This window comes from Heloderma suspectum, chromosome 4 (genome assembly GCF_057233095.1).
Source record: "Heloderma suspectum isolate Gila_16-S chromosome 4, 16-S_ref, whole genome shotgun sequence".
Lineage (NCBI taxonomy): Eukaryota > Metazoa > Chordata > Lepidosauria > Squamata > Helodermatidae > Heloderma > Heloderma suspectum.
Window position 1 is genome coordinate 269,059,320 of NC_139461.1, and position 24,780 is coordinate 269,084,099.

General features: G+C 44.5%; 1 protein-coding gene across 15 annotated transcripts in view; it reads left to right on the plus strand.

Moving 5' to 3' along the window:
- Positions 1 to 24,780, plus strand: part of TOX2 (TOX high mobility group box family member 2) — a 322,550-nt gene that overhangs the window by 231,508 nt on the left and 66,262 nt on the right. For 7 of the 15 annotated variants that reach the window (XM_084853820.1, XM_084853822.1, XM_084853817.1 and 4 more), the window contains one exon: positions 12,129 to 12,368. The exons of the other annotated variants lie outside the window; for them this stretch is intronic. In XM_084853820.1, the coding sequence (XP_084709946.1) occupies positions 12,129 to 12,368 (240 nt within the window). The remainder of the gene's footprint in view (positions 1 to 12,128; positions 12,369 to 24,780) is intronic. 15 annotated transcript variants of the gene reach the window in all.

The following is a 24,780-nucleotide window of genomic DNA, read 5'->3' on the forward strand; positions in this document are numbered from 1 at the left end:
GCACAGTGGGAGTTACTTCTGAGGAGACACTATTTGGTTTGTGCAGGGATGGGAAACACACAGGAAAAATCCCTTGACTGGGGTCACGGTGAAAGGCACACCCCTGGGCAAGGCTAGCATACCCGAGGTAAATGCTGGGATTGGGGCACACAGCAACTATACAGAGGAGAACCCGACTTAAGGAAAAGAACTGGACTTTAAGCAGTCTCAGGAAATCCGTTTTTTTCCTGATAAGCTCCAGGGTGGCTGTTGGATGGTCACAACGTCATGTATCCCTAACGACCTCAACACGCAGCCGGCTCAGAGCAGGTCGCTCATGGACACACCTCCAAGCTCAAAATCTGAGCTCTCATGCTCAGCTGCTCCATTCTGCAATTTAGGCCTCATATTCCAACTAGGAATCAGGGCCAGTTTACTCCATCCTGTTACCATTATTCCTCAGTGTAGGGGTTTCTGCAGAGGCTTATTTAAGGATGGAAGATGCATGCACAGCCTTATTTAGGGATCACTCCCCTCGCCCAAAGGAAATGTGTCACCAAAAAAAAAGAAAGGAAAGAGGACAGCAGCTCACAGGTGGCTGCTGGATGGCCACGACGTCATGTATCCCTAACAACCTCAACATGCAGCCGGCTCGGAGTAAATTGTTGGTGGAAACACCCCCAATGCTCCTAAGCTACAGGTAGGGAGACATTAGGCTATCAGGAGCCCTGCCCCCGGCCCCACTTTTTTTTAATTTACACTAGAACATCAAGATTTGTTATTTGGAAATAGGTGCAAAATAGTGGCTACAGAAGGGTGGAGTCAGATGCAAAATTGTAGCTTGGAGGAGAGCTAATTTTCTAGCACCTCATGAACCATACTTTGGGACAACTGCATGTGAAACTGCAAAGTTACGTCTGAGTTACTACATAACAAGGATTCTAGCACAAAACTAAAACTGTCCAGCAGAGCTGCATGAAGGCAAACAGCTAATACCAAGTAATACTCAGAATGACTAGAACCCAGGGTCATCTCATGAAGCTTATTGGTGGGAGATTCAGGACAGATAAAAGGAAGTACTTCTTCATACAGCACATAGTTTAACTATGGGATTAACTTCCACAAGATGTAGTGATGGCCACTTTGGATGGCTTTAAGAGGGGGATTGGACACATTCATGGAGAGTAAAGCTATCAACAGCTACAGGTCCTGATGGCTATATGTTACCTCCAGTATCAGAGGCAGTATGCCTATGTATACCAGTTGTTGGGGAACACAAACAGGAGGGTGCTGTGGCACTCCTGTGCTGCTTGTGGGTGTCCTGTGGGCAGCTGGTTGGCCACTGTGTGAACAGAATGCTGGACTAGATGGACGCCAGGTCTGATCCAGCAGGGCTCTTCTTACATTCTTAATACTGAAGCCACGATAGTACAGGCCAGCTATGGCAGGTTTTTTTTGTTTTTTGTTTAAGCTTGCTGTTGTTAAAACTCCTGTGAACCAGAAACCCTAGCTGATCTACTACAAATCACCTAGAGATCTACCAATAGAACCTGCTGTATCTTCAGCCTGCCCCTGTCCTAAACAAACGTAGTAGTCATGGAATAAAAGGATTTATCCTCTTATAAGAGTATTTTATGGATTAGTAACTTGGTTGTGTGTTTTTTAAGGAACCTGAATAATTTTTTTTAAAAGTTATGCAGAGGAGAGGAATAAATGGTCTTTTTTTTTACAATGAAAGGAAGGAAACGGTGGGTTCTCCTCAAGGCTGTCTATACTGTTCATGTGTTCATAAATTACCTGAAATCAGCCACATTTGTGGTTAACACCAAATTATTCATGATGGTAAAGTCCCAATCTGACATTTGGCCATATAGAAAGGGCTCAAATTTAGCATTTGAGTTATAAATTGAATATTGCGATCTGTGATTAATTTGGTTAACCTTTTTTTTAATTAGAAACAGGTTATTCTACCAGGGCTACCTCTATGCCATATAAATCTTAAGTCATTTTGAATTTCCAAGATGATTAGCCACTGTTTTTCTAGAATCTAAAGTATAGAGAGGTAATGTAGCATAGTGATTGGACTAGGATGTGGAAACCCAATGCTCAGATCCCCCCTTAGGCATGAAGCTCACTGGGTGGCCTTGGGCCAGTTACATTGACTGGGTTCAGAGGACTGCATAGAGAGAAGAAGCCATTGTGGCTTCTCCCCCCATCCCCATGTGTGTGGCGTACACGACCACCATTTACATAATTACCAGCAGCAGTGGTTGGAGCGTCAACCGGACCCAGCGTGTGGTGTGTGTGTGGGGGTGGGGGTGGCTTCGTACCCACCCTGCAACCTCTACTGCACATCAAGGGTTGTAGGGTGGGTACGAAGCTACCCTATGCTGCATGCTGGATTCAGATGACACGCCAATCTGCGCTGCAGCGCAGGTAATTATCTAAATGGTAGTCGCACACGCGGGGGCGGGGGGGAAAAGCCACAACAGCTTCTTCTCCTTATGCAGTCATCTGAACCCAGGCAATGATGTTGACAATGATATATATCAGTTTGAACCTAAGGCCTACATCAGTCAAGCAACTGCTCATGTTAGTAACTGCTCAAATTGTAGATGTATTCAAATCCTCCCCCAACTGTAAATCTTACTGGATGCTTTTACCTGCTTAAAATTACTGGAACTGCACAGGGCACTGGTTACACAAACAGCTAACCATGCAGAGCTTGCCATGTAAAGGCTGGTTCAGACATGTATGTACATTGTTTGATTTCTCTACACCTGATTATCAGCTGGCAGCTTAATCTGGAAACTGACTCAGTTTAAGAGCTTGGTGCTTGAGGTAATATGTGTTGGCATGAAAGTTCTATTTGTAGCAATCCATTTACACACTGACGTCATCAACTTGTGTTGCAGTCATCAAGTCAAGGTGTGAACCAGCCCTCTGGAGGAAGGCCAGTTGACATTTCCATGCATAAAGGGCTAGTCTAAAATGCTGTGCTCACCTCATAAGCAGAGCCCTGGTGGATCAAACCAAAGGGCTATCTAGTGCAGCATTCTGTTCTCACAGTTCTTGTGCCCACAAGCAGAACATGAGCACAACAGCCCCCTCTTCGTCCACCAGCCTCTCTGCCCCTCTCAGCTCCCTGGAGGTTGGATGGAAACAGAATACAAATGTACCAAGTTTTAAAAAGTAAATTGAATCCTCATATTTATTTAACAGAACAGACAAGAGCTGCTCTTGTAAAAACTGTGCCAGTTCCCCACTTTTCTTAAGCTCCCCCCTTCAGTGCCTATTGAATATCTGAGCCCTACATGCTGTCTAGTGTTGTAGAAAAGCTCTTGATTCCCGACCTGTAGCAGTAAATCTGCTTCTGCATTTGGATTTATTTCTGCTGAAACCTACTGAGCCCTCCCAGCTCTTCCTTACGTTTCTTACTTTATGAGCTGCTAATGGAGTTGGCAGGAGTCCCCTGCTAATGAGAGATTGCACCTCAGTGGGCTTATCGGAAACGAAAATTGTTAATAAATAAAGCCCTGGGTCTTTAAACTCATGTTAACATTAATCAGATTAATATAAAAAGAAAAAAAGAAAAAAGGTCTGGAAAATGTTTAAGACAGAGTTTGATTTCCCTCCTGCTGGTTTCTGCTGTGTCTGAATCTGATTGTACCTAAGTATCTGGCTTAATTCCATCTTTGAAACTAATAAAGAAACTGTGGTGTCCCAATGCATTGCCCTTTTATTAGCATACCAGAGTAATTAATTCTTTGATATTACCTTTACAGGTAGGATGGGAGTGACAAATTGCTACTCCTGTGGGGTTTTGTCTCCAGCAAAAGGAAACCTAAATTAGGTCAATTGCTCTTTTTTGGCATTTCTGTGGGCCCATGCTTTGTTCCTTGGGTATCCCAGAGTCTGATCTCACTAATCATATGTAATTCACCATTGTATTTTTGCCTTTAATTGGGATTATTTTAGGGTTCTGCATCTTCCAGAGGAGGAAGATGTCAATTTCCCACTTCCGTCTGTTAATTCATTTAAAGTAAGCCAATGAATAGCAGGAAGAAGTTAAGAGGCAAGATCAGCTGAACAGGCATTTATATTACTGTAGAATCCAGGCAAATGGGGGTCCCATTTGTTTATTTATAGCACCATCAACATCCATGATACTTCACAGGGTAAGAAAAAGAAGATAACTGCTCTGCTGCAAGGAGCTTACAATTAAAAAATTCTACCTAGGGAAAGCAATGAAGGGTGGGGAGGAAGACAGTGAGAAGGTAAACAGGGGAAGAATATGCATGCAGTTCACATACATGCAGTTACATTTAGTTTCAGTAGGGGATGATGCCTAAAGGGTTGTACCAAAGGCTTCATGGAAAAGATGGGGGTTGAGAATGAATAGAGAGAAATGGCATCATGAAGGTTTTCTGCGAGACACTTTCAAACATCAGGGGCAGGAAGGGGGAAATGGAAGAGTCATTTAAGAGAGCAGTAGACCTGGGAAGTGGAGCAAAGGTAATAGGTAGGCAAATATCAGAAAATGGGAACTAAGAAATAAAAAGGGGCTGCCTTCCCCAACCTGGTGACCCCCAGAAGTGATGCACTACAACTCCCATAATTCCCAGCCAGTATGGCCAATGGCATCAGGTTGACAAAGGCTGGGAAGGGGTAAGGAATTTGTAGACAACTTGTAGGCATTCTTGGAGTGGACAGTATAGGGATGAAGTGGAAACATCACATAGTCCAAGCAACAAGAGAGATCAATGATTTTGCCAGCAGTTATGAATGGGAGGGTGGTCAAGGAATGGTAACAGAAGCCTAGAGAGCAGAAGGGTGCAGTCGTCATGGTGAGAGATTGCAAGGGGCAGGGAGCATGAGCAGTGTTGTAAAGGGACGAGTGACATGATTTGGTGATGGACTGAATAGAGGGAGCAAAAAATAGAGTCAAAGATAAAGTCAAGGCTCCATGAATGTTCAAAAGGATGAATGATGATGTTGTTTGTCAGAGGAGAGGAGGGCTTGGGAGGAAAGATAAGAACTTTGATCTTGGACATGTTGCATTTGAGGCAGCAATCAAACAGACAGGTGAAAATATCAGACAGCTATAGATGTAGGATTGGACGGAGGGAGGAAGTCCTAGGGTAGACAGGTAGATGAGTCCACCAACAGTGCTCTTCTCCAAATGCCTGTTATCCCTGGGTGACCTTGTTAAATCCCATGGCTTTTAGTACGACAGGACTGAAAGCTACATGATTTGATGAGGTCACCTAGGGATAGTATGTGTTTAAAGAGCAAAGGATCAAGAACAGATCCTTGAGTGACCCCTCAACAGAAAGGGAGAAAGCAGAGGAAGAGCTTCCTTTTGTAGAGACTTCAAATGAGTGATTAGACTGGCAAGAACAGAACCAGCTGAAGACAGTGTAATTGAAGCCCAGGCTTGACAGGAGTCAAGCAGGAGAAGATGATCAACTTGTATCAGTGGAAGCAGGGGGTCAAGGAGGATGGGGGTTGAGTAGAGACTTTGGATTTGGCAGTGAGGCAATCATCAGTGATTTGATGGCAGTTTGAGTGGAGCACAGAGGGCAGAAGCCAGATTTTAGAGAGGAGAGGAGCTGGAAGACAGAAAGTCAAGGCAGGAAGAGTAAGTATCATGCTCCAGGAGTTTGGAGGGAAAGGGTAGAAGGGAAACGGATGGTAGCTGGAAAGTCAGGATGGATTGAGAGGTGTTTTTTTTAGAATAGGGGAAACAAGTTTGAATGCACATTGCACATGGAAAGAAGCCAGTGGAAAATGATAGCCTGCTTATGAGGTAGACAGGAGAAATAATGGGGGGGTGGGGGAGATGGCAACCAGGAGTCATGACACAGGGGAAAGGATCAAAGGGAATGTGGAGGGGATAGAGTAGGACCACAGAATCTACTGTGAAATCCCAGATAGGTGATCTTTATAGTCAATCAGGTATCCAGTCAGTGATAGTGGATAATACCAATTAAGGCCAGTATCAAGGGCACCAGCAGGGGCCTCACTGATAAGAGCTCCGCTCTTCACCATGGCAACCTGCTTGTTCACCTGCCTCTTGCTCTGGCGCAGACAACAGTAGGAGTGAGGAAGTGGCACAGTAGATGCCGCTGCCTCCTTGTTCACTGGTGCTCTGCCTGTCAAGCAAGCAAGTGGTAGCAATGATGAGAAAAAAGACAAGGAGCAATAGCAGCTGATGAAAATGGTCATGAGAAGGTAGACTCACTGAGGGAGGGTGCCCACTGAGGGTGTCTTGTCCAAGGACCCTCAAAAACCTGGAGCTGGCAGTGATAACCAATTGTTTCAAATGGATTGCAAGAATTAACAGATATTGAGTACTCAGGACACAGAACAGGCTCATTTCACTGTTCCCTTTCTACCCTCCTCCTCTAGCTCTCATGTAGCTGGTAGCTCTTTCACTGTGCCCTCCTGTCTTGTGGTGCTGCTATTTAACGCCAGATTGGTCTGCAGTAAGACCACACTCATTCACGATTTGATCATGGATGAGAAGGCCTACCTGGCGGGTATTACTGAGACTTGGGTGGGTGAGATGGGTGGAGTCAACTTGACTCAGCTCTGCCCACCTGTGTACTCAGTGCAACACCAACATAGGTTGGAGGGCTGGGTGTGGGGGAGTTGCCGTGGTTCATAGAACTTCCATCTCTAACACCAGGAGACCACTCCACCTTGGAGCGGGACTTGAGGGGTTGCACCTGGTGTTGGGCCATAGAGACAGATTGGGGATGCTGCTGCTGCACCACCCACCCTGCTGCCCAGCATCCTCCCTGACTGAGCTGGCGGAAGCAGTTGCAAGTGTTGGAGGAACCCAGGACAGAGCTTCTGGGTGACTTCAACTTCTATGCTGAGGCTGTCTCCGGAGTTCCAGCTCAGGATTTCATGGCCTCCATGACAACCATGGGGCTGTCTCAGTATGTCATTGGCCCAACACATGAAGTAAGGCACACCCTTGATCGGGTTTTTGCTCAAACTTGTGAGATGGGTAGTCTGAAGATTGGGGGGCACCAAGTAATCCCATTGCCATAGTCAGACCATTTCCTGGTGAGATTTGAACTTATGGCGTTACTCTCCTCCCGCGGGGGTGGGGGACCTATTCGGATGGTCCGCCCCAGGAGACTGATGGAATACAATGGATGTCTGAATGCTGTTGAAGATTTTCCAGTGGAGAGAGCTGGTGATCCAGCCAAGGCCCTAGCCTCACTGTGGAGCAGTGAGATGTGGAGGGCCATCGACTTGATTGCACCTGAGTGCCCTCTCCAGCACTGTGGAGCCTGTTCTGCTCCCTGGTATACTGGGGAGCTGCAGTCAATGAAACAGGCTAGACATTGGCTAGAGCGTAAATGGCACAAGATTCGAAGTGAAGACGACCGAGGACACTCTATCGTGCCTACTGTGTGGCAGTGTAGGCAGCAAAGAAGGTTTATCTTGCTGCCTCCATTGCGTCCTCAAGTAGCCACCCAGCGAAGCTCTTCCAGGTGGTCCTGCAGTTGTTAACATCTTCCCCAGTAAATGGGGCCCTGGCCCTGTCAAGGACCCGCTGTGACCTTTTTGCATCGCACTTTGAGGACAAAATCGCTTGTCTCCGCAGTGACCTTGATGCTGTTGTTAGTGTAGTACCAGTCGAGGTGTCTGATGCCACTATCTGCCCGACTTTGTGGGATCAGTTCCAGTTGTTACAGCCTGATGATGTGGACAAGATGCTTGCAATCATGCGACCAACCACGTGCCCTCTTGATCCCTGTCCTTCCTGGCTAATAAAAGCCGGCCGAGGGGGTATGACTGGGTGGGTCCAGGGAGAGATAAATGATTCCCTACAGGAAGGGGTGGTCCCTGCTGTCCTTAAGGAGGAAGTAGTGTGGCCACTCCTGAAGAAGCCCACTCTGGACCCAATGGTATTAGACAACTACCGCCCAGTCACAAATACCTCTTTTCTAGGGAAGGTACTTGAGAGGGTCATGGCGGACCAACTGCAGGCACTCTTGGAGGATACTGATTATCTAGACCCATTTCAATCTGGGTTTTGTCCTGGTTACAGGACTGAATCAGCCTTGTTTGCCCTGATGGATGACCTTTATCGAGAGAGGGACAGGGGGAGTCCAACCCTGTTAATTCTGCTCGATCTCTCATTGGCTTTTGATACCATTGACCATGGTATCCTCCTGGATCGACTCCGTGAGATGGGTATTGGAGGCACTGTGCTACAGTGGTTCTGGTTGTCAGGGTGGAGACTGAGCCCATAGAGCCCCAGAGCAGTTCTGATTCTGAGGAAGAACAGCAATCCATGGGAGAGGAGCTCACTCATCTCTCACAAGCACAGCAGCTGGCAGAGATTCCTCCTGCCAGCATTCCTGAGAGAGATAGTGACCCTGGCAGTGAGAGAGTGGTGGAAGGGGGCTTGCTGGACGCTTGGCGCAGACACAGGGAGTGGCGACAGATGGAGGGCGCCGAAAGGAGGTGCTCTGCTCGTTTGGCGCTAAAGCAACAGTCACGTCCCGAGGACCCACAGGTAAGAGGGAGGATCTCTCCATAGCCCATAAGTTCAGAGTCTTCCCGCGGTTCTCCTTCAAACAGGGACCAACTGCCTTACCTGGAGCTTAGGCTGCTCTGCTATCTACCCCAGTGCAGTTCCTTGCTTAGTCGCTAGTGATTAGCATTTGTAAGAGTCATTAAGTAATAAAGGAATAAAGCCTTGGAAAGAATCCTCGTCATCTGTGTCTTGAGTTGGCTATTGGAGGGGACTGTAAGAGGCAGCTAGGGCGCTCCTGACACCGGCCCTACCTACGGGGCCGATTTCAGAGAGTAACATTGGGCGACTATTCCACAGCCCCTTGGCAATTAAGCTATGGGGTGCCACAGGGTACCATCTTGTCCCCAATGTTGTTTAACATCTATATGAAGCCACTGGGAGCGGTCATTAGGGAATTTGGAGCTAAATGCCATCAGTATGCTGATGGCACGTAGCTCTATCTCCCTGTGACATCTGAATCGGGAGAGACTGTGCAAGTCCTGAATCGGTGCCTAGACTCAGTAATGGGCTGGATGAGGGCCAAAAAATGAAGCTGAATCCTGGCAAGACGGAAACCCTGTGGGTGAGTGGTTCCCGGGTCCAGGAGATAGGCTCATTGCCTGTTCTGGATGGGGTTGCACTCCCTCTGAAAGATCAGGTCCGTAGTCTGGGGGTACTCCTAGATCCATCATTGTTGCTGGAGGTCCAAGTGGTCGCAGCAGCTCGGAGTGCCTTTTACCATCTTCATCTGGTTCGCCAACTACGGCCTCTCCTGGACAGGGATAGCTTGCCCACGGTGTGTCAGGAGGTCACCCCTGCTGCCTTCTGAAATCCTCAGGTAGCCAGAATCAACACGCAGACAATAGAACTCTTTTCCAAGGCTTTATTCCCATTCAACCTAATGACGTTTACAGATGCTAATTGCTTGATCCTACGAGTAAGACCTAAGAGAGTTTCCTACTCAGGGATTCTAACCTTAGGAATCAGTTGATCTCCATTTGGAGGGGAAGGCGGGAAACCGCTGTACTTATGAGCTAGGAGGAGAGAGTCCACCCCTTTCCCATGGGGCATCAGGGTGCCGCTGTTGCCGTCGCGCCAAGCGGGCTGAGCGCCGCTTCTCAGCGCCCGCCATCTCATGATTGAGGGTGCGCCGGCGCCTAGTGTCCAGAAACTGCTGTTGCTCCACCCTCTCCCTGTCAGGGTCACTATCACTCTCAGGAATGTGTACCGGGAGGGGCTCTCCCCCTGGCTGCTCCTCTGAAACGCGCACAGGTTCCTCTCCCATGGTTTCTAACTCTTCCTCAGAATCAGAACTTCTTTGGGGTTCCCTGGGCTCCAATCCAACCCTGACACGGTGGTACAGGCATTAGTAACCTCAAGTCTGGATTACTGCAATGCGCTCTATGTGGGCCTGCCCTTAGGGCTGGTCCAAAAGCTGGAGCTAGTGCAGAATGCAGCAGCTCAGCTGTTGTCGGGAGCTGCCCCTTTTCAGCGTGTAACTCCTTTGCTGAGGGAACTGCACTGGCTGCCTATTCACTACTGGGCCAGGTTTAAGGTATTAGTACTAGTGTACAAAGCCCTAAACAACTTGGGACCAGGATACCTGAGAGAGCGCCTCCTTCCTTACTAACCTGCCTGGTCACTGAGGTCATCAGAGGGCATGTTCCTGGTGGTTCCACATGGACCCATGGCCCGGTTGGAGTCCACCAGGAAAAGAGCCTTCAGTGTGGTGGCCCCCTTCCTGTGGAATTCCCTGCCTTTAGAGGTCAGCATTGTGTTCCTTCCAGCGCCTCCTGAAGATATTGTTATTTCAAGAAGCCTTCTTTGCATGACCAGCCGTAGTTTGTTAAATTCCACCTTGTTGGGGTTTGTCTTTTTTTTTTTTTTAATGTTTTAACTCTTTTAACCTGTTGTTTTATTCTTTTATCATGTTGTTCAGCACTCCGAAATCTTCTGATGTGGAGCGGTATATAAATGTTGTTGTTGTTGTTGATGATGATGATGATGATAATAATAATAATAATTCAGAATCAGGCATCTGGAGACAGCCCTGAAGCACAATGGTGTATATAACTTTTAACTTATTTTTCTCCTATTTGATACAAACAAGACACGTCTCCCAGTGAGAATATTATATGTTTTTGTTCACTTCAGACAGCTTAGCCTCAGGCAATTTAAGCGCTAGCACCCTTGGTGATCTTTAGCTGTAGTTTCCCATTTTTTAAAATGGGCCCATGTTTAAAGATTAAATATTGCAGGTTCTATTTGCATCAGTGGATATATTCTCTGCATGGGTCCAAAATTCCAAATTTGGAAAAGGGTGTCATTTTTTTAATTCTTCAAAGCATGTTAATTTCACTAATAATACCATGTATTAAGCTGATTTGAGTGAATGCATTTTGTTTTTTTAAAAAATGTTGACATTAGTATTAGATTTTATCTTCAATAAAAGTAATTTAAGAAACTATACATACCAAGAATTACTGTATAGGACAGTGTTCCCCAACATACTGGCTGGGGATAATGGGAGTTGTAGTCCAATACTTCTGGATGGCGCTGGGACCAGATGTATTCATTCTTTAAGCTGAATCTGCCCTTTCTCTCTTTCTTCCCCCTTGATTTTGGATCTTCTTTCCATCCTCTCCTCACTTCTGTTTGCAAATCTCCAGCTAGTTCAGCAAGTTTAGAATTACTTTTTTAAAATGTTAGAAATATCCATTCAAAACTGGAAAACAGACTTGCTTGTTCTACTACATCAAGTTTGATACTTATTACTACAGAATATTGTGTGGACCGTTGGACCCAGATTTGTAGTCTCCATCTCTTCATGTTTGCTTAATTATTCAAGAAGAGACTCTTGCATTGTTGTTGCTTTGATCATACGATCACATGTTTCAACTTTGGCTTTTTATCATGAAAACAGGAATATCTGGAGGTCTGAGGTGGATAGTAAAATGACAAACCAAAACTTGGTACAGCCATTTTGAAAAGTAAACATTTAAGAGCACAGTTGGCAAGTCTGCTGCACTGTGCTGCCACAATCGGCCTGTGCAGCCCCCACCCCCAAAGCCTGGTATATCTGGGAGCCAGAATACTGCATAACCCAGTTCAACAACAATTAATCACCTGCTGATTAATGTCAGGGGAACATGGCAGTCTTGTAGTTCCCACTTGTCACAGCAGCACTGCTGTGGGATGTATGGTATTTGGATCCCAGAGATGCCTGTTTTTGCCAGGGATTACAGGACCCTTTAGAATACCCTGTTATTTATTCATATTAAGACATATAGTATAGTTTTTTATTTGGCAACCATAAATACATTGCCGAATGTTCTGCAAACTGGAAAAAACAAAACCTAAAGCAAAAATGTGTAAATCCATTGCAGTCGTCTGTGTAATGAAACGGTTCTGATAACAGAAAATAATTGAAGAAGATATTAATGCCTTAAAATAGGAGCAACTTTTTCCCAGCATGGAACAGACTAGTTTTCCCCAGGGTGATTAACACCCTGGTAATAAGCATTCCCAGCCTGCATCATAACGTAATTTTTATAAGACAATAAATATGATACAATTTTAATTAAAAAGTAATATTCTCCTAACTCAGATCCAGGAGATGGTCCACTCAGACGCCACTTCCTATGAGTCCAACCATCAAGTTCCCCTGATCAATCGACCAGGGATGTTAACCGGTCACATGAGTGCCCTCAGCCAGTCACAGCTGATTTCTCAGATGGGTTTGAGGAGCGGTGTTACCCATGGTTCCCCATCACCCCCGGGAAGCAAATCTGCTACGCCATCTCCCTCCAGTTCTACTCAGGAAGAGGAGACAGAATCACATTATAAGGTACGTGCAGCCATGCCTGTTTTGACAGACATACTGTTTGACAGTGGCAGCCAGCCTGCAATGGCGGAAATAATGCAGAGCAGTCAGAGCAAAGACATTTTGCTTTTCCTTGAGAAAGAAAGGGGGAAAGAGACTTTCTCTGTCTACAGAGAACATTTCTAAGCTAAGGAATTGGAAGGCATGTCAGGTTTGCAAATCATATCAAGAACAGTAGTGGTATTATTGATGCATATAATAAATAGAACAATTAAGGAGGCTAATTCTGAAAGAGGTTTTTCTCCCTAAATCTTTTTCTATCTTGCAAAGATGCCAACTATATCATTTTGTACTGTCCTTCCAGGTTAGGATTGTGACAATAAATGTATGGCTTAGTACGCGCACGCACACCATTTTGCCAGTTAGGAACATTTTTCTGTAGAAGCAAAATTCTCATATTTGTTTGGAAAGGGAAAATGGAAAAGCACAGATATCCAGCTGGGGTTTCAGTCGAGTAGCTTGCTGCCTCATCACCAGAATGAAATAGAGAAAGTTTCCACTGTATTTTAGCTTTCATAGGGTTTTTAAAAACTCAATAATTATTAAGTTAGTCAGTAAACCAGAAGGCTTGTTAGGCTTCAGGGGGGAAATCTCACCTTTCTGCTTTGGCTAGCAATCAGTAGATACTAGATGTAGTGTTTCTGCTGAGCAGACAAATAGAATGGGTATATGTAACACAGAAGCATTCTGTAAGATGAAAATCCTCTTCATATGTTGGGATGCTGGGAGGATAACTGGAAGGAAAGTCATGCTAAAAATAAATATTACCAATCCTCAAAGCCCTGTTTTGTTTTATCAATATCCTCCTCGAAGCCAGGTGCATGAGGGGTGGAGGAAAGGGGAATAGCGAGCAGGGAGCACACCAGCACAAGGCTAGTCCTCTGTCCAATAAACTATGGTTTAGTAGACAGAGATCATGTCTGAACCAGGCCACTGAGTCCATGCCATGCACTAGATATTTTTACGTGAGGTCATCAAGAGCCTTTCCTGGACAATTGTGCAAAGCTTGCTTCAGCCAGATCTTTGCTTAGTATGACAGCTTCCACAAGTCCCTTTTGGAATACTGAACCCTAATATTCCAACATAATGGAAGGCTCACTCTGCCATGCTACTGCTGTTCACCTGTGTTAAGAAGAAAGAAGGTGACCTTACAGGATGAACAAGTTGGAGAAGACAGGAAGAGCAAGCTTCAAAAATAAAATAAAAACTAGAACAAAATGAAACAAAAAAAAATAGCAATATGGCAGGGAGGACTTTGCTGGTGTCACTTTTTAAGTTATGCATTACTCATTTTAATACCATATGAGTTTGGAGTTAGTTAGTTAGTTAGTTTGTTTGTTTATTACATTTGTATCCCACCTTTCCTCCAAGGAATGCTTCTGTGTTACATATACCCCTCCACCACTTTATCCTCATAACAACTCTGTGGTGTAGGTTAGGCTAAGGTGGTGACTGGCCCAGTAAAGTCACCCAGTAAGCTTCAAGGCTTAGCAAAGATTTGAACCTGGGTTTTCCCAGTCCTAGTCTAACACACTAATGCAGAAGTAGGCAAACTGGTGCCCTCCAGATATTTTGGATTACAGCTCCCATATTTCCTGACATTGGTCATGCTGGTTTAGGCTTAATGTAATCAATGCTTAGCTCTAAAGTAATGAAAAAGTGTAGCCCTGGAGAAAAGGAAGCTAGTCATGTAAGTAGAAGCTGGAGATTTGATTATTTGGAAGGTATTTTGACGGTTTCCCTTTCCCCTGCCTTTAAAGTCTGAGTAGGGTTTATGTTGGAAGGATTTATGGCTTCCCAGGGAATAATCACTGAGTGCAGAATGGAGTATTACATTGGGTATTTCCATTTCTTGAATGGTGCAGTCAGCTTACACTTACAACAATAAGGGTGCTATTGCACCCATGTCCTGCTTGTGGGCATCCCATAGGCATTTGGTTGGCCAATGTGGGAACAGAAATGCTGGACTAGACAGGTCCTTGGTCTGATCCAGCATGCACTGCTGGTATCAAGGGTCAGCACTGTCAGGCACCTGCTGAGGACCCACACACCAGCTGGGGCCCACTGACAAGAATCCTCTGGAATTGTTCCTTCTCTTCACCACTGAAAGCTGCTTGTTCACCCACCTCTCATTCTGGCCCAGACAACGGTTGTAGCAGTGAGAAGGAGGAGCAACAGAAGCCACTGCCTACCTGCTGCTTGGCTCTCTGCTTGTCTAGGAAGCAAGTGGTAGAAATGATGAGAAAAGGAATGAGCAGCTGGTGGCAGTCTCATGAGGGAGGAGGTCCATTAAGGGTGTCTTGTCCAAGGGCCCTCAAAAACCTGGGTCTGATTGTGCCAGCTTGGTTCTTTTGTTCATATATTTCTTAGACATAAATATATCTTCCTACAGTAAGGACAACCAGTGACATGCAGATGCAGAAATGCTGTTTTGGTCGGGGTCATCAGAGCAGAGAAGCAGCAGCAGACGGTGGTGCTCAATCCTTTTCACATCTACCATTTCCCCACCCCTGTTGCCCCTCATTCAGCTTCCTCTCCTTGCAGGCTTTTAAATGGGGGGAAATGTGGATGGGATTCAAGGAAGGGCAACACTGGGAAGGAAAAGAGTTAAGCACACACACACCCTACCAGTTCTCCTCTCCTGATCATCCCCACAAGAAGCAGCTTTTCCTCATGTAAATGGGTCATTGGCTCCAAGTACACTTGTGTAGGTCAGGCATCATCAGCTTGAAGATTAAAAGGCTAGGCTCTCAGACGAAAACCGGAGGATGCAAAGCAGGGGGCCATCGTAGAGTTGAAGGAGTTTTCAGAAGGGCACACATACGATTGAACCTTCCCCTGGATTGCTGGAATGGTAACGTATTTATTTCATTGTTTTTTTATTAAAACATTTTTAGACCACCCTTCATCCTTGCAGATACCAGGGCTGTTTACAAATACAAATTAAAAGAATACATAGTACAGTAAAAACATAGAACCTCATCCTGATAAAGACAGCAAATAGAACAGACAAAAATCAACCATTTAAAATGCTTGAGCCAGCAAAAAGGTTTTGTGCCCGCACTGAAACAGCTGCCATGCTGGTGCTAGCTGCACCTCCATTGGGATGTTATTCCAGAGCCAGGGCCACACAACTGAGAAGGCTGTCTCCCTTGTTGACACAGAATGTACCCAAGGTACTTTGAGAAGCACATTTTCTCAGTAATAGGATGTGTTCCTTTTGTCATTAGATTATTGTTGTTTGTTTGTTAGATGTTTATTTAAAGTAATTTTACCCCACTCTTCAAGTGGAAAGTCTCCCAGAGCAACATACATAAGATCAAGATAGTCCCTGCCTGCAGGCTTACAGTCTAAAAGACACAATACAAAAGGGATGAGGAGGGAAGAAGAAAACAAGCAAACTCAAGCACGAATTCAAGTAACATAGTAATCCTTATAATGGATATAATAATTGGAATTTATAAAGTTCAGGGAGAGGAGGAGCCAAATGGAAGGAGTCTCAGCAGAAGGGATGGAATGGCCCTGCAGGCCCATCTCTCCCTCTATTGCCACATAGTGGGATTGTTCTCTTTCAGGCAGTGGTCCCTGCTGAAGAAAGGAAGTTGGAACACTGTTAGGGGATTGGCAGAGGAGACAATCCGGAAATGGGGTCAGACAATTCCAGGGTCAGATCTTTGATGGGCAGAGCAAAGACCTGGACAGTACCACAGAGGGCTCCAAGTGGGTATGGAAGCCAGAAAAGCTTAAGCTGCATGTTGCTCTCACACACCCTGAATGAGCCTTAAGTAGGGGTTGGGCTTCCTTTAGGTTGTTTGCTCTGCCCCTACACTGAATGGGGCCTTTTCCCTTAAAGGGACCTTGCTTACTTTAGAAACCTTTGTCTGTAATGACAAGAGGTGAGTGCACTGTGGTGGTGGTGGTGGTGGTGGCGGTGGCTTTGGAGCTGGACTCCGAGGATGGTAATGTGACCACCTCCAGATGAAGGGGGCTGGCCCCATGGGCCTTTCTGGAGAAAGGGGGTCTGAGGAGGTAGGGAACTTGAGAAGTGCTTCCAGAACCCAATCCTATTCCTGCCCTGTGAGATGGTCTACATCAAATGCCTCTTCCTCTGAGGAAGAGGGATCGGAGCCCTGAATCCTGATGGGAATGGGCTGTTAGTGTATATTTATTAACTGTTGATCCTACCTTACAAAATAGTTTGACAAATTCTCTGACATACATGATCTAGGGCAGTATCCAATGGTACTCCTACCCAGACTAGGCCCATTCACTTCAGTGGGTCTACTCTGTGTAGGAGTGCCATTGGATACTGCCTCTAGTTTGTCAGATTTCTGCTTTAAATCTGTTCGTTACCTAAATTATCCTTTCATACCTAGAGACAGGTGTTATCTTCTCCATTATGGCAACTGCTAGTTTGCAGCATTTACTCTGGGCTTTTTCCTATCCTGTGATGATAACAGGAGAATATTGATGCACAAATAGCAGCTCCGCTGGATTGCAGTCACCTTCAATGATATGCATATGGAAGCACTGAAATACTAAAGTTAATGAGAAATGTCTACTTGAATGGAGCTTTGTATATTTATTGTACCCTTTATGTCTACAATAAAGGTGCAGTATCAGGGTGAAGTTGTGTAGCACCCCTAGATCAGAGGTAGGCAACATGCTGCCCTCCATATGTTTTGGACTACAGCTGCCATAATCCCTGACCATTGGCCATGCTGGATGGGGTTTATGAGTATTTTAGTGCAAAACACCTGGAGGACAGAGGTTGCTTAGCCCTGCCCTTGGTGTTTTCTTCCTCACTTTTAGTACATTGAAATTACTTGTCACAATTGTTTTACCTTTCCTACAAGTTCCCATGGGCAATTTAGTAGGTGCAGCTTGTTAGGCAATGCTGGGGAAAAGATGCACCGGTGACATTCCCTCTGCTGCACAACATTCAAGAAATAGAAACTCTGACTTCTTTTGCATTTGGTCATCTAACTGAAGAGCGTTTAAACTGAGATGTTAGCCCACATTAGGCAGTTAGTACAGATGTCACGCAGTTGTAAAATTCAGCTATGATGGAGAAGCAAAGAGTCTAAACAACATGTTCTAATTATTTCTGTGCTATCTGCCCAGCGGCTTCAGTTGAATTTATCTCTGTCAAATCATGGATTTTCATAAAACCATTGTGCGATAGAAGAACTGTAGTAAAGGTTAGATACCTGATATCACGAGGCTCTCTTCGTATTTCAGCCAATCAAAGCAGGATTTTTGCAAGACAAAATTCATGTCCATTTTAACCCTTGGTGGCATGGCAGTCACAATCAACAGTGGAAACCATTTGACTTTACCTAGTCCCTTAAGGTGGTAAGATGTTTTTGATGAAAATGCAGCATACATTGCTTTGTTTATTGATATTGGCAGGCTTTTCCTATGGGAAAAAGGGTTATTGTGTTCATTGGAGAGATGAGACATTTGTCCTGTGGCTTTTTAATGGTCTTCCAGAAAGTTTCATCAATGGTCTTTCCCATTTGCTCAGGTCTTTGGTGGCTGAGAGGGGAAAACAAGCTGTGTCCATTGTTTTGTTTACTCTTTGAAATTGTTTTGGTGGATATGCTGTTTTAGTAATATTTTATTTTGGAATTATGTTTCATTGGTTTCATTTTTGGTTTTTGTATGTTGCTTCAAATGGCTGGAGAAGTCTGATATAAATATATACAGTAAACAGAGGGGGGGCATCCCGCAGCAAGTGGCTGGGTGATCCCACTGATGCCATGAGTCCCTGTGCTTTGGGAAGCCAGCTGAAATGCAGGAGAGGTAGCAGTGCTAATAAGGGGAAAATGGGAATTGAGCAGATGTGTCTGGGAGAGTATATGGGCTGTCAAGGAGTGGGGGCAGAGAGCAAGGGAATGAAAATCCATTAGGGAGAGCAGATCTGGGTCCTCTCTAGCCTTCACTAGCTAGGACCAGTCCCTGAGACCATCCTAATAAGTCTTCTGGATGCTAGCTTGGGTAAACAATCAGCTTCTATGGCAGAATAAAATGTCACACGGGACATTCCTTCTTAGTTAAAAACCAGGAAACAACCTTGATCATGTTCAGAATTTACAATACTGCTGAAAACGTTATCGTCTAAAGGGCATTTTATTTTTGTTGTTTGTGGTCTAGTGCATGAACTTTAATCCATTATTGCTTGACGTTCATGGCATGTTATCAGGGACCCAGTCCATTAACAAATATGACAAGGGGACATTCTTCTACAGCTACAATGAATGATGAGTGAACTCTTGGCAGCCCAGAAGAGCTTCAGTAGTGATGGCAACCTGACTTACCCACTGCATGCTTAACACATGCAGTTGACAATCATTAGTGCACTCTTAATGTCAAGCTTTAAAAATACTTCAGGCATATGCTTTAGGATTTGCCCTTCTCTTCTTGTAGGAAAAATGTGTGTGTGGGGGGGGGGGGTCTCTTTCATCAGTAAAAGCATCTGAGATTGTCTATCAATGGCTGCTAGTCCTGATGGCTGTATGCCACCTCCAGTATCAGAGGCAGTATGCCCATGTACACCAGTTGCTGCAGAACATGGGCAGGAGGGTGCTGTTGCACTGATGTCCTGCTTGTGCGTTTCCTGTGTGTAGCTGATTGGCCTCTGTGTGAACAGAATGCTGGACTAGATGGACCCTTGCTCTGATCTAGCAAGGCTCTTCTTATGTTGTATTATGTGGGGAGAACAATTCAAGAAGAGGTGGTGACATAGGGTAACTTTACTCACTGTAAAGTATATTTCAAGTTGCAACTACCTTTTGGGCAAAGTTCTGCTTACTACTGATACTGTTATTTAAGGCTGATTCTCATGTTGCTTTTTCATACATTGAGTACCACATGCATGTACAAAGTCATATGTGTTTTGAAGCATGGGCCCTTTTTTTCTTCCCCAAATGCATGCTGAGAATGGATGCCCTCCCTGCTGCACGTATTGGGGTTGAAAAATAGACCATCATAGTCATTTCCACTCCATGTTTTCTCATACATGAGTATTGGCTGAGGAGTGCAGAAATGTAACACTTTGGTTACAAGTGAAAGCTGGCATGACTTTCTAAACAAGTCCTTGTAATACAGTGCAAATCTTCTAATAGTTTTTAATAAGAGGGATACCCAAAGATATATTGAATTTAATCTGGCCATTACATGTCAGATCCATCCTCTCCTACGGATTAGTCCCATTTGTCCTGGTATTGCATTTTTTTCCCTTTAGCACCTATTGGGAAACCTTCCACAAAGTCCATGGCCCCACTGATGGTTGGGATTGTCACTGTATTTTCTGGATAAAGTTTCTACCAGTTGAAATCCTGGGTTTTACAGAATGACCTAGTTCACATGTAATGGCAAATCATGGTTTAATTAAGCCATGATTTGCTGTGCAGGTGTGAGTGAGTGTGCTACCTCCTCATTTCCACTTCTAATCAACAATCTTCAATTGGCAAGGTCGTAGGTTATGAGTGTGATGTGTGAACCCGAAGCACTGGGTTGTTAGAGGCTAAACAACCTAGTGGTTAACCTATGGTTTGTTGTTAATTAACCCACAATTTGCAAACTGGCCTAATAACTGTTTTTCTCTGTTCTCATTACCCAAGATTTTAGATTCAGTTTTTAATTAATGGTTGTAGAACTGAAAAGATATGTTCAATAAGTAACATCCACATAATTTAATGCCATATGTAGTTGGTTTTGTATTTTAGTAATTACTTAATGCGATTATTACTAGGGCTGAGCTGAAAAAGAGAGGGTTATTGAAAACATTTGGCATTTGCAAAAAGCTCCTCCCTTTTGACGATTTTTCAGCGAGCAGAAGTGTCCACCCATTGTGCTGGAACAGTAGACATCTTGGGTGACAGGGTACTAACCTGGTTGCTCTGATAACAGGACTCACAAAAGTGAGAGTGAACAATAAATCATTGCAATGCAGCAAGATAGGGAGCATCAACCCAGTTGTGCTCCACATTCTCCCTTCCCTTTGATTGAGGCATTGTCTGGTAGCCATGTCCTCTCTGACTCCCATTCAGAATGAGGGCAGTGTGATGCAGGAGATTATCACATACCTCTGATCAGCTATGTGCTGTTGTGACATCACCATGCTCTATATGATCCCTCATTGGCTATGATCATTCAAGGAAGGAGAAGCCCTAAGAAAAGATGGCACTAAAGCAGCAGTGAAAGGAAACAATGGGTGCAAACAGCACTAGAAAAAAAAGGTAAAAGAAGGGGGGGGAATAGTCCACCTCCTTCCAAAATCACACTTTTTGGTGGACAAATATCTGGCATTGCCTAGTTTTGAAATTAAATATGAACATTTGGCATAGCCCTAGTTACTATATCTAGACCCACTTCAATCTGGCTTCAGGCCTGGGTTTGGCACTGAAAGTGCTCTTGTCACCCTGATGGATGACCTCTGTCAGGAGAGAGACGGGGAATACGACCCTGTTAATTCTCCTTGATCTCTCTGCAGCTTTTGATACCATCAATCATGGTATTTGCGTGATCAGCTCTGTGGGTTGGGTGCCTGAGGCATGGTGATGTAGTGGTCCCACTCCTATCTTCAGGGTTGCTTTCAGAAAGTGGTTTGGGAGGATTTCTGCTCAACCCATTGGCAATTGCACTGGTGGGTCCTACAAGGTTCCATTTTGTCCCCATGCTTTTTCACATCCCTATGAAGCCGCTGGGTGAGAACATCAGGGGATTTGGAGTGAGGTGTCAGCAGTATGCTGATGACATTCACCTCTGTTTCTCCATGTCATCTGAGTCAAGTGAGACTGTGCAGGTGCAGAATCAGTGTTATGGGTTAGATGAAGGCCAATAAACTGAACCTGAATCCTGACAAGATGGAGGCCCTATGGTTCTCTTGTCTGGGAATTGGGAGCTCACCCTGTTTTAGACAGGGTTACACTCCCCCTGAAAGAGCAGGTGCATTGCTTTGTCCTGTAATATCACTTGAGGCCCAGGTGGCTTGGTTGCGAGGAGAACCCTTTATCAGCTTCATCTGGTTCACCAGCTACGATCTTTCCCAGACAGGAGAAGTCTGGCCATGGTACATGCTCTGGTAACCTCCTGATGGGATTACTGCTATGTGTTGTATGTGGGGCTGCCCTTGAAGATGCCTAGATAGCTTCAGGTAATGCAGAAAATGGTGGCCAGGGTTGTAACTGGTACAGCAAGGTAGAGTCACATCACACCAATTCTAAAATAATGGCATTGGCTGTGTATTTGCTTGCAAATGCAGTTAAAGGTGCTGATGCTTACTTTTAAAGCCCTAAATGGCTTGAAACCCAAATATCTGTCGGAGCACCTCTCTCTGGGTCAGTCTGCCCATGTGTGTTAAGATCATCAATAAGGGAGAGGCTTCTCCAAGTACCCATAGTAAATTATGTGCCAACATTATACTCTTTTTGACGCCAGGTCAAAACCTATTTGTTTGCCTTGGCATTTTCAATTGGTTTATGGAGCCAGGTGGTCTTGCTGCCTATTTTATATATCTTTTGCCTTTTTTGTTGTGGTTTTATTAGGATGTTTTAAATTTTTAAATTACATTTTGTAAACTGCCCTTGTACCATGAGATGAAGGGGAATATATAAACATTTTAAATAAATAATAAATCAAATATGTCGAATATTTCTAGTTTTTTTAATATAATATAAACCAAAGTTAAATATTAGAGCATTTGAAAATAACAATAGCACCAGAGTCTAAATATGAAATATGTAAACTTGTAGACTGCCAGCAAAGGCTATGTGACATTATAGATTCCCTTCCGTTTATGTTTGCTAACAGTACCGCTGTTTAAGGCTGATTCCCATGTCACATTTTGAGACGCTCATGTACACACAGGCCAGTTTGGCCACCAAGCGTACTTCCCAGGGAGCTAGACAGGGTAAAAGCCAGATATCGCCTTCTGAACTGGGGGCGTAGGAGCTGATTGACAATTTCCCCCCCAGAAAATTGTCAGGCTTGGACTGATGTTGGTCTTGTTCCATTGTGCACCTGCAACACTCATGCCATTCTGCCAAGGATAACTTTAGCCTTATGACAATCCTGTGAGGTAGGTTCAGCTGAGACTGTGAATTGCCCAGGCCACCCACTTTGATTCACACAGGAGCAGGGAAGTGAATGCCGAATTCCTACAGCCAAAGCCATCACTTGCAGTGCACTGGCTCTCATGGGCCACTATGTGAATGACTGTAAATAACCATTCCTCGGCAGACCATTCCTGGACTTCCTGCCATGCCTCACCTGTTTACTCACACAGGAAAGAAAGAAAGAAAGAAAGAAAGAAAGAAAGAAAGAAAGAAAGAATCTGCATCACCACCCTCCTTCCACTAATTCTGCAACTTCCTCTGTGCTGCCAAGCTTGAGCACAGGGCAGAAAAGCATCTAAGAAGGGCCCATCTGTGTGGAGAGCCTGAGAATTTAAATTGAGGCGGAGGCAGGGTAGGAATACTGTGTTGATGGTAGAGATTCCTCCATTTCTCAGGAAAACATTTGGGGGTCAATATGACCCTAGGCTCAAAACTCCAGCCATAGATGCCACATTGGGAAATATCCCCAATAGTAGAGGGCAGCATGCATACACTAATGCTAAGCAGGGATCTGGGGTTACTTTGTATTGGCTGATGGTTCTTCAGATCCCTCCCCTCACAGTGATCCCAGGGATGAAGGAAGGATGAGCCCTCCATTCTCCCCTGAAGTTACCATGGTGGAAGAGTAATGTTGGTCTCACAGAAAGCATACCTCTCTGAGATAACAGCAAGCTAGAAGTTGGGCTGTTAGGGGACGAATGTGAGAATTGTGCTAGAAGGAGGGCAAAGAATTCTCTTTATTCCTCTGCCCCCTTCCTTTCCTTGTGCTGTTTATTTCCCCCCGCCAGTGTGGTATAGTGATTAGAGTGTTGAACTGGGAGCTAGGAGATCCGGGTTCTAGTCCCCACTCAGCGATGGAAGCTCACTGGTTGACTTTGGGTCAGTCACAGACTCTCAGCCCAACCTACCTCACAGGGTTGTTGTTGTGAGGATAAAATGGAGAGGAGGAGGAGGATTATGTACACCACCTTGGGTTCCTTGGAGGAAAAAAGGTGGGATATAAATGCAATAAATAGAGAAATAAATAATTTATTTCCCAGGGCTCCACACTTGTTCTAAATATTCCTGACCCTGGCATATGCTGATAATTACAGCTTGTTCTACAGTTTCATCAAGTCAACCCTCATCATTTACTCCCTCCCACTAATAATAGGGTGCTTTCCACCTTTTCAATCCCCATTGGCATTTTTAAATTAAACTCATTGTGAGAGAAGGTGAGGAGTATTGTGCTTAGTAGTGGACAGCTGTCCACTTGACAAATACCAGTGCATTAAGAATTAGCTTAATGGCCAGTCTGGACTGGATGAGCAGAGAAAATTATTACTTCTGCCCTTCCCACTCTTCCCAGGCTGTTCCCAGCAAACATGAATTCTTTTACACTCAGCAGGCTTCAAGCATGTTTGGCAGAAATGCTTGCAAAAACCATACTTGCAGAAGTCTTCGCTGTTGACTGAGTGACTGACAGACTGACATATTGGATTACTACTTTTATCTTTCTTTCTTTTTTGCTAAATGGCTTGGTATTCAGATTTCATTCTGTCCTAGTTTTTTAGAGTGTTCTCTCTCTCTCTCTCTCCTTCAAAATGCATACAGTTTATATCCAATATAGATAGAAAAGCTGCTGGAGTGCTTAAAACTAGCTGCCTTAGAGGTACTTTACATTATGAGTCTTATTCCATTCAAAGAAACCTGCTGTAGTTTAAGAGCAGGCCCGACTTTTCGCACTTTTAGTTTGTGTTCTGGGCTTAGCAGTTGACTCTGAATGTAACATTTGACCTCTCTGGGTTTTTGTGAGGATTTTTTAATTCACAATATGGCTTGATCTCAATATCAGTTATGCAGAGATTTTTTTCTACCCCACATAAGTATGGACAGTCTGAATAAACCTATGTGCAAAAGGGCACTGCAGGCAATGACTATTGTGTGTGGTAATTTGTCAAGGATGTACATTTGCATCCAGATCCAGGGACTCATTTTATATGGAAATATGGAGTATAAATTTAACATATAAACCATAAAACTAAAAACTTGTGTGTGAAACACTCCTAAAGAGGATATTCTATTTGGGCTGGCAAGTGATATACTATGTGATTTGCTCAATTCTCGCTCTCCCACCCCTTTGCCTTCTTTGTTTTATCTTTTGGGTTTTAATGGTAAGGGATGTCTTTTGCTACAAATGGAAAAAAATGGCGATGGGTGACATTGGGTAGCTACTATAATGCATTAAAAAAAAGAATCAAAGTACTTTACTGCAA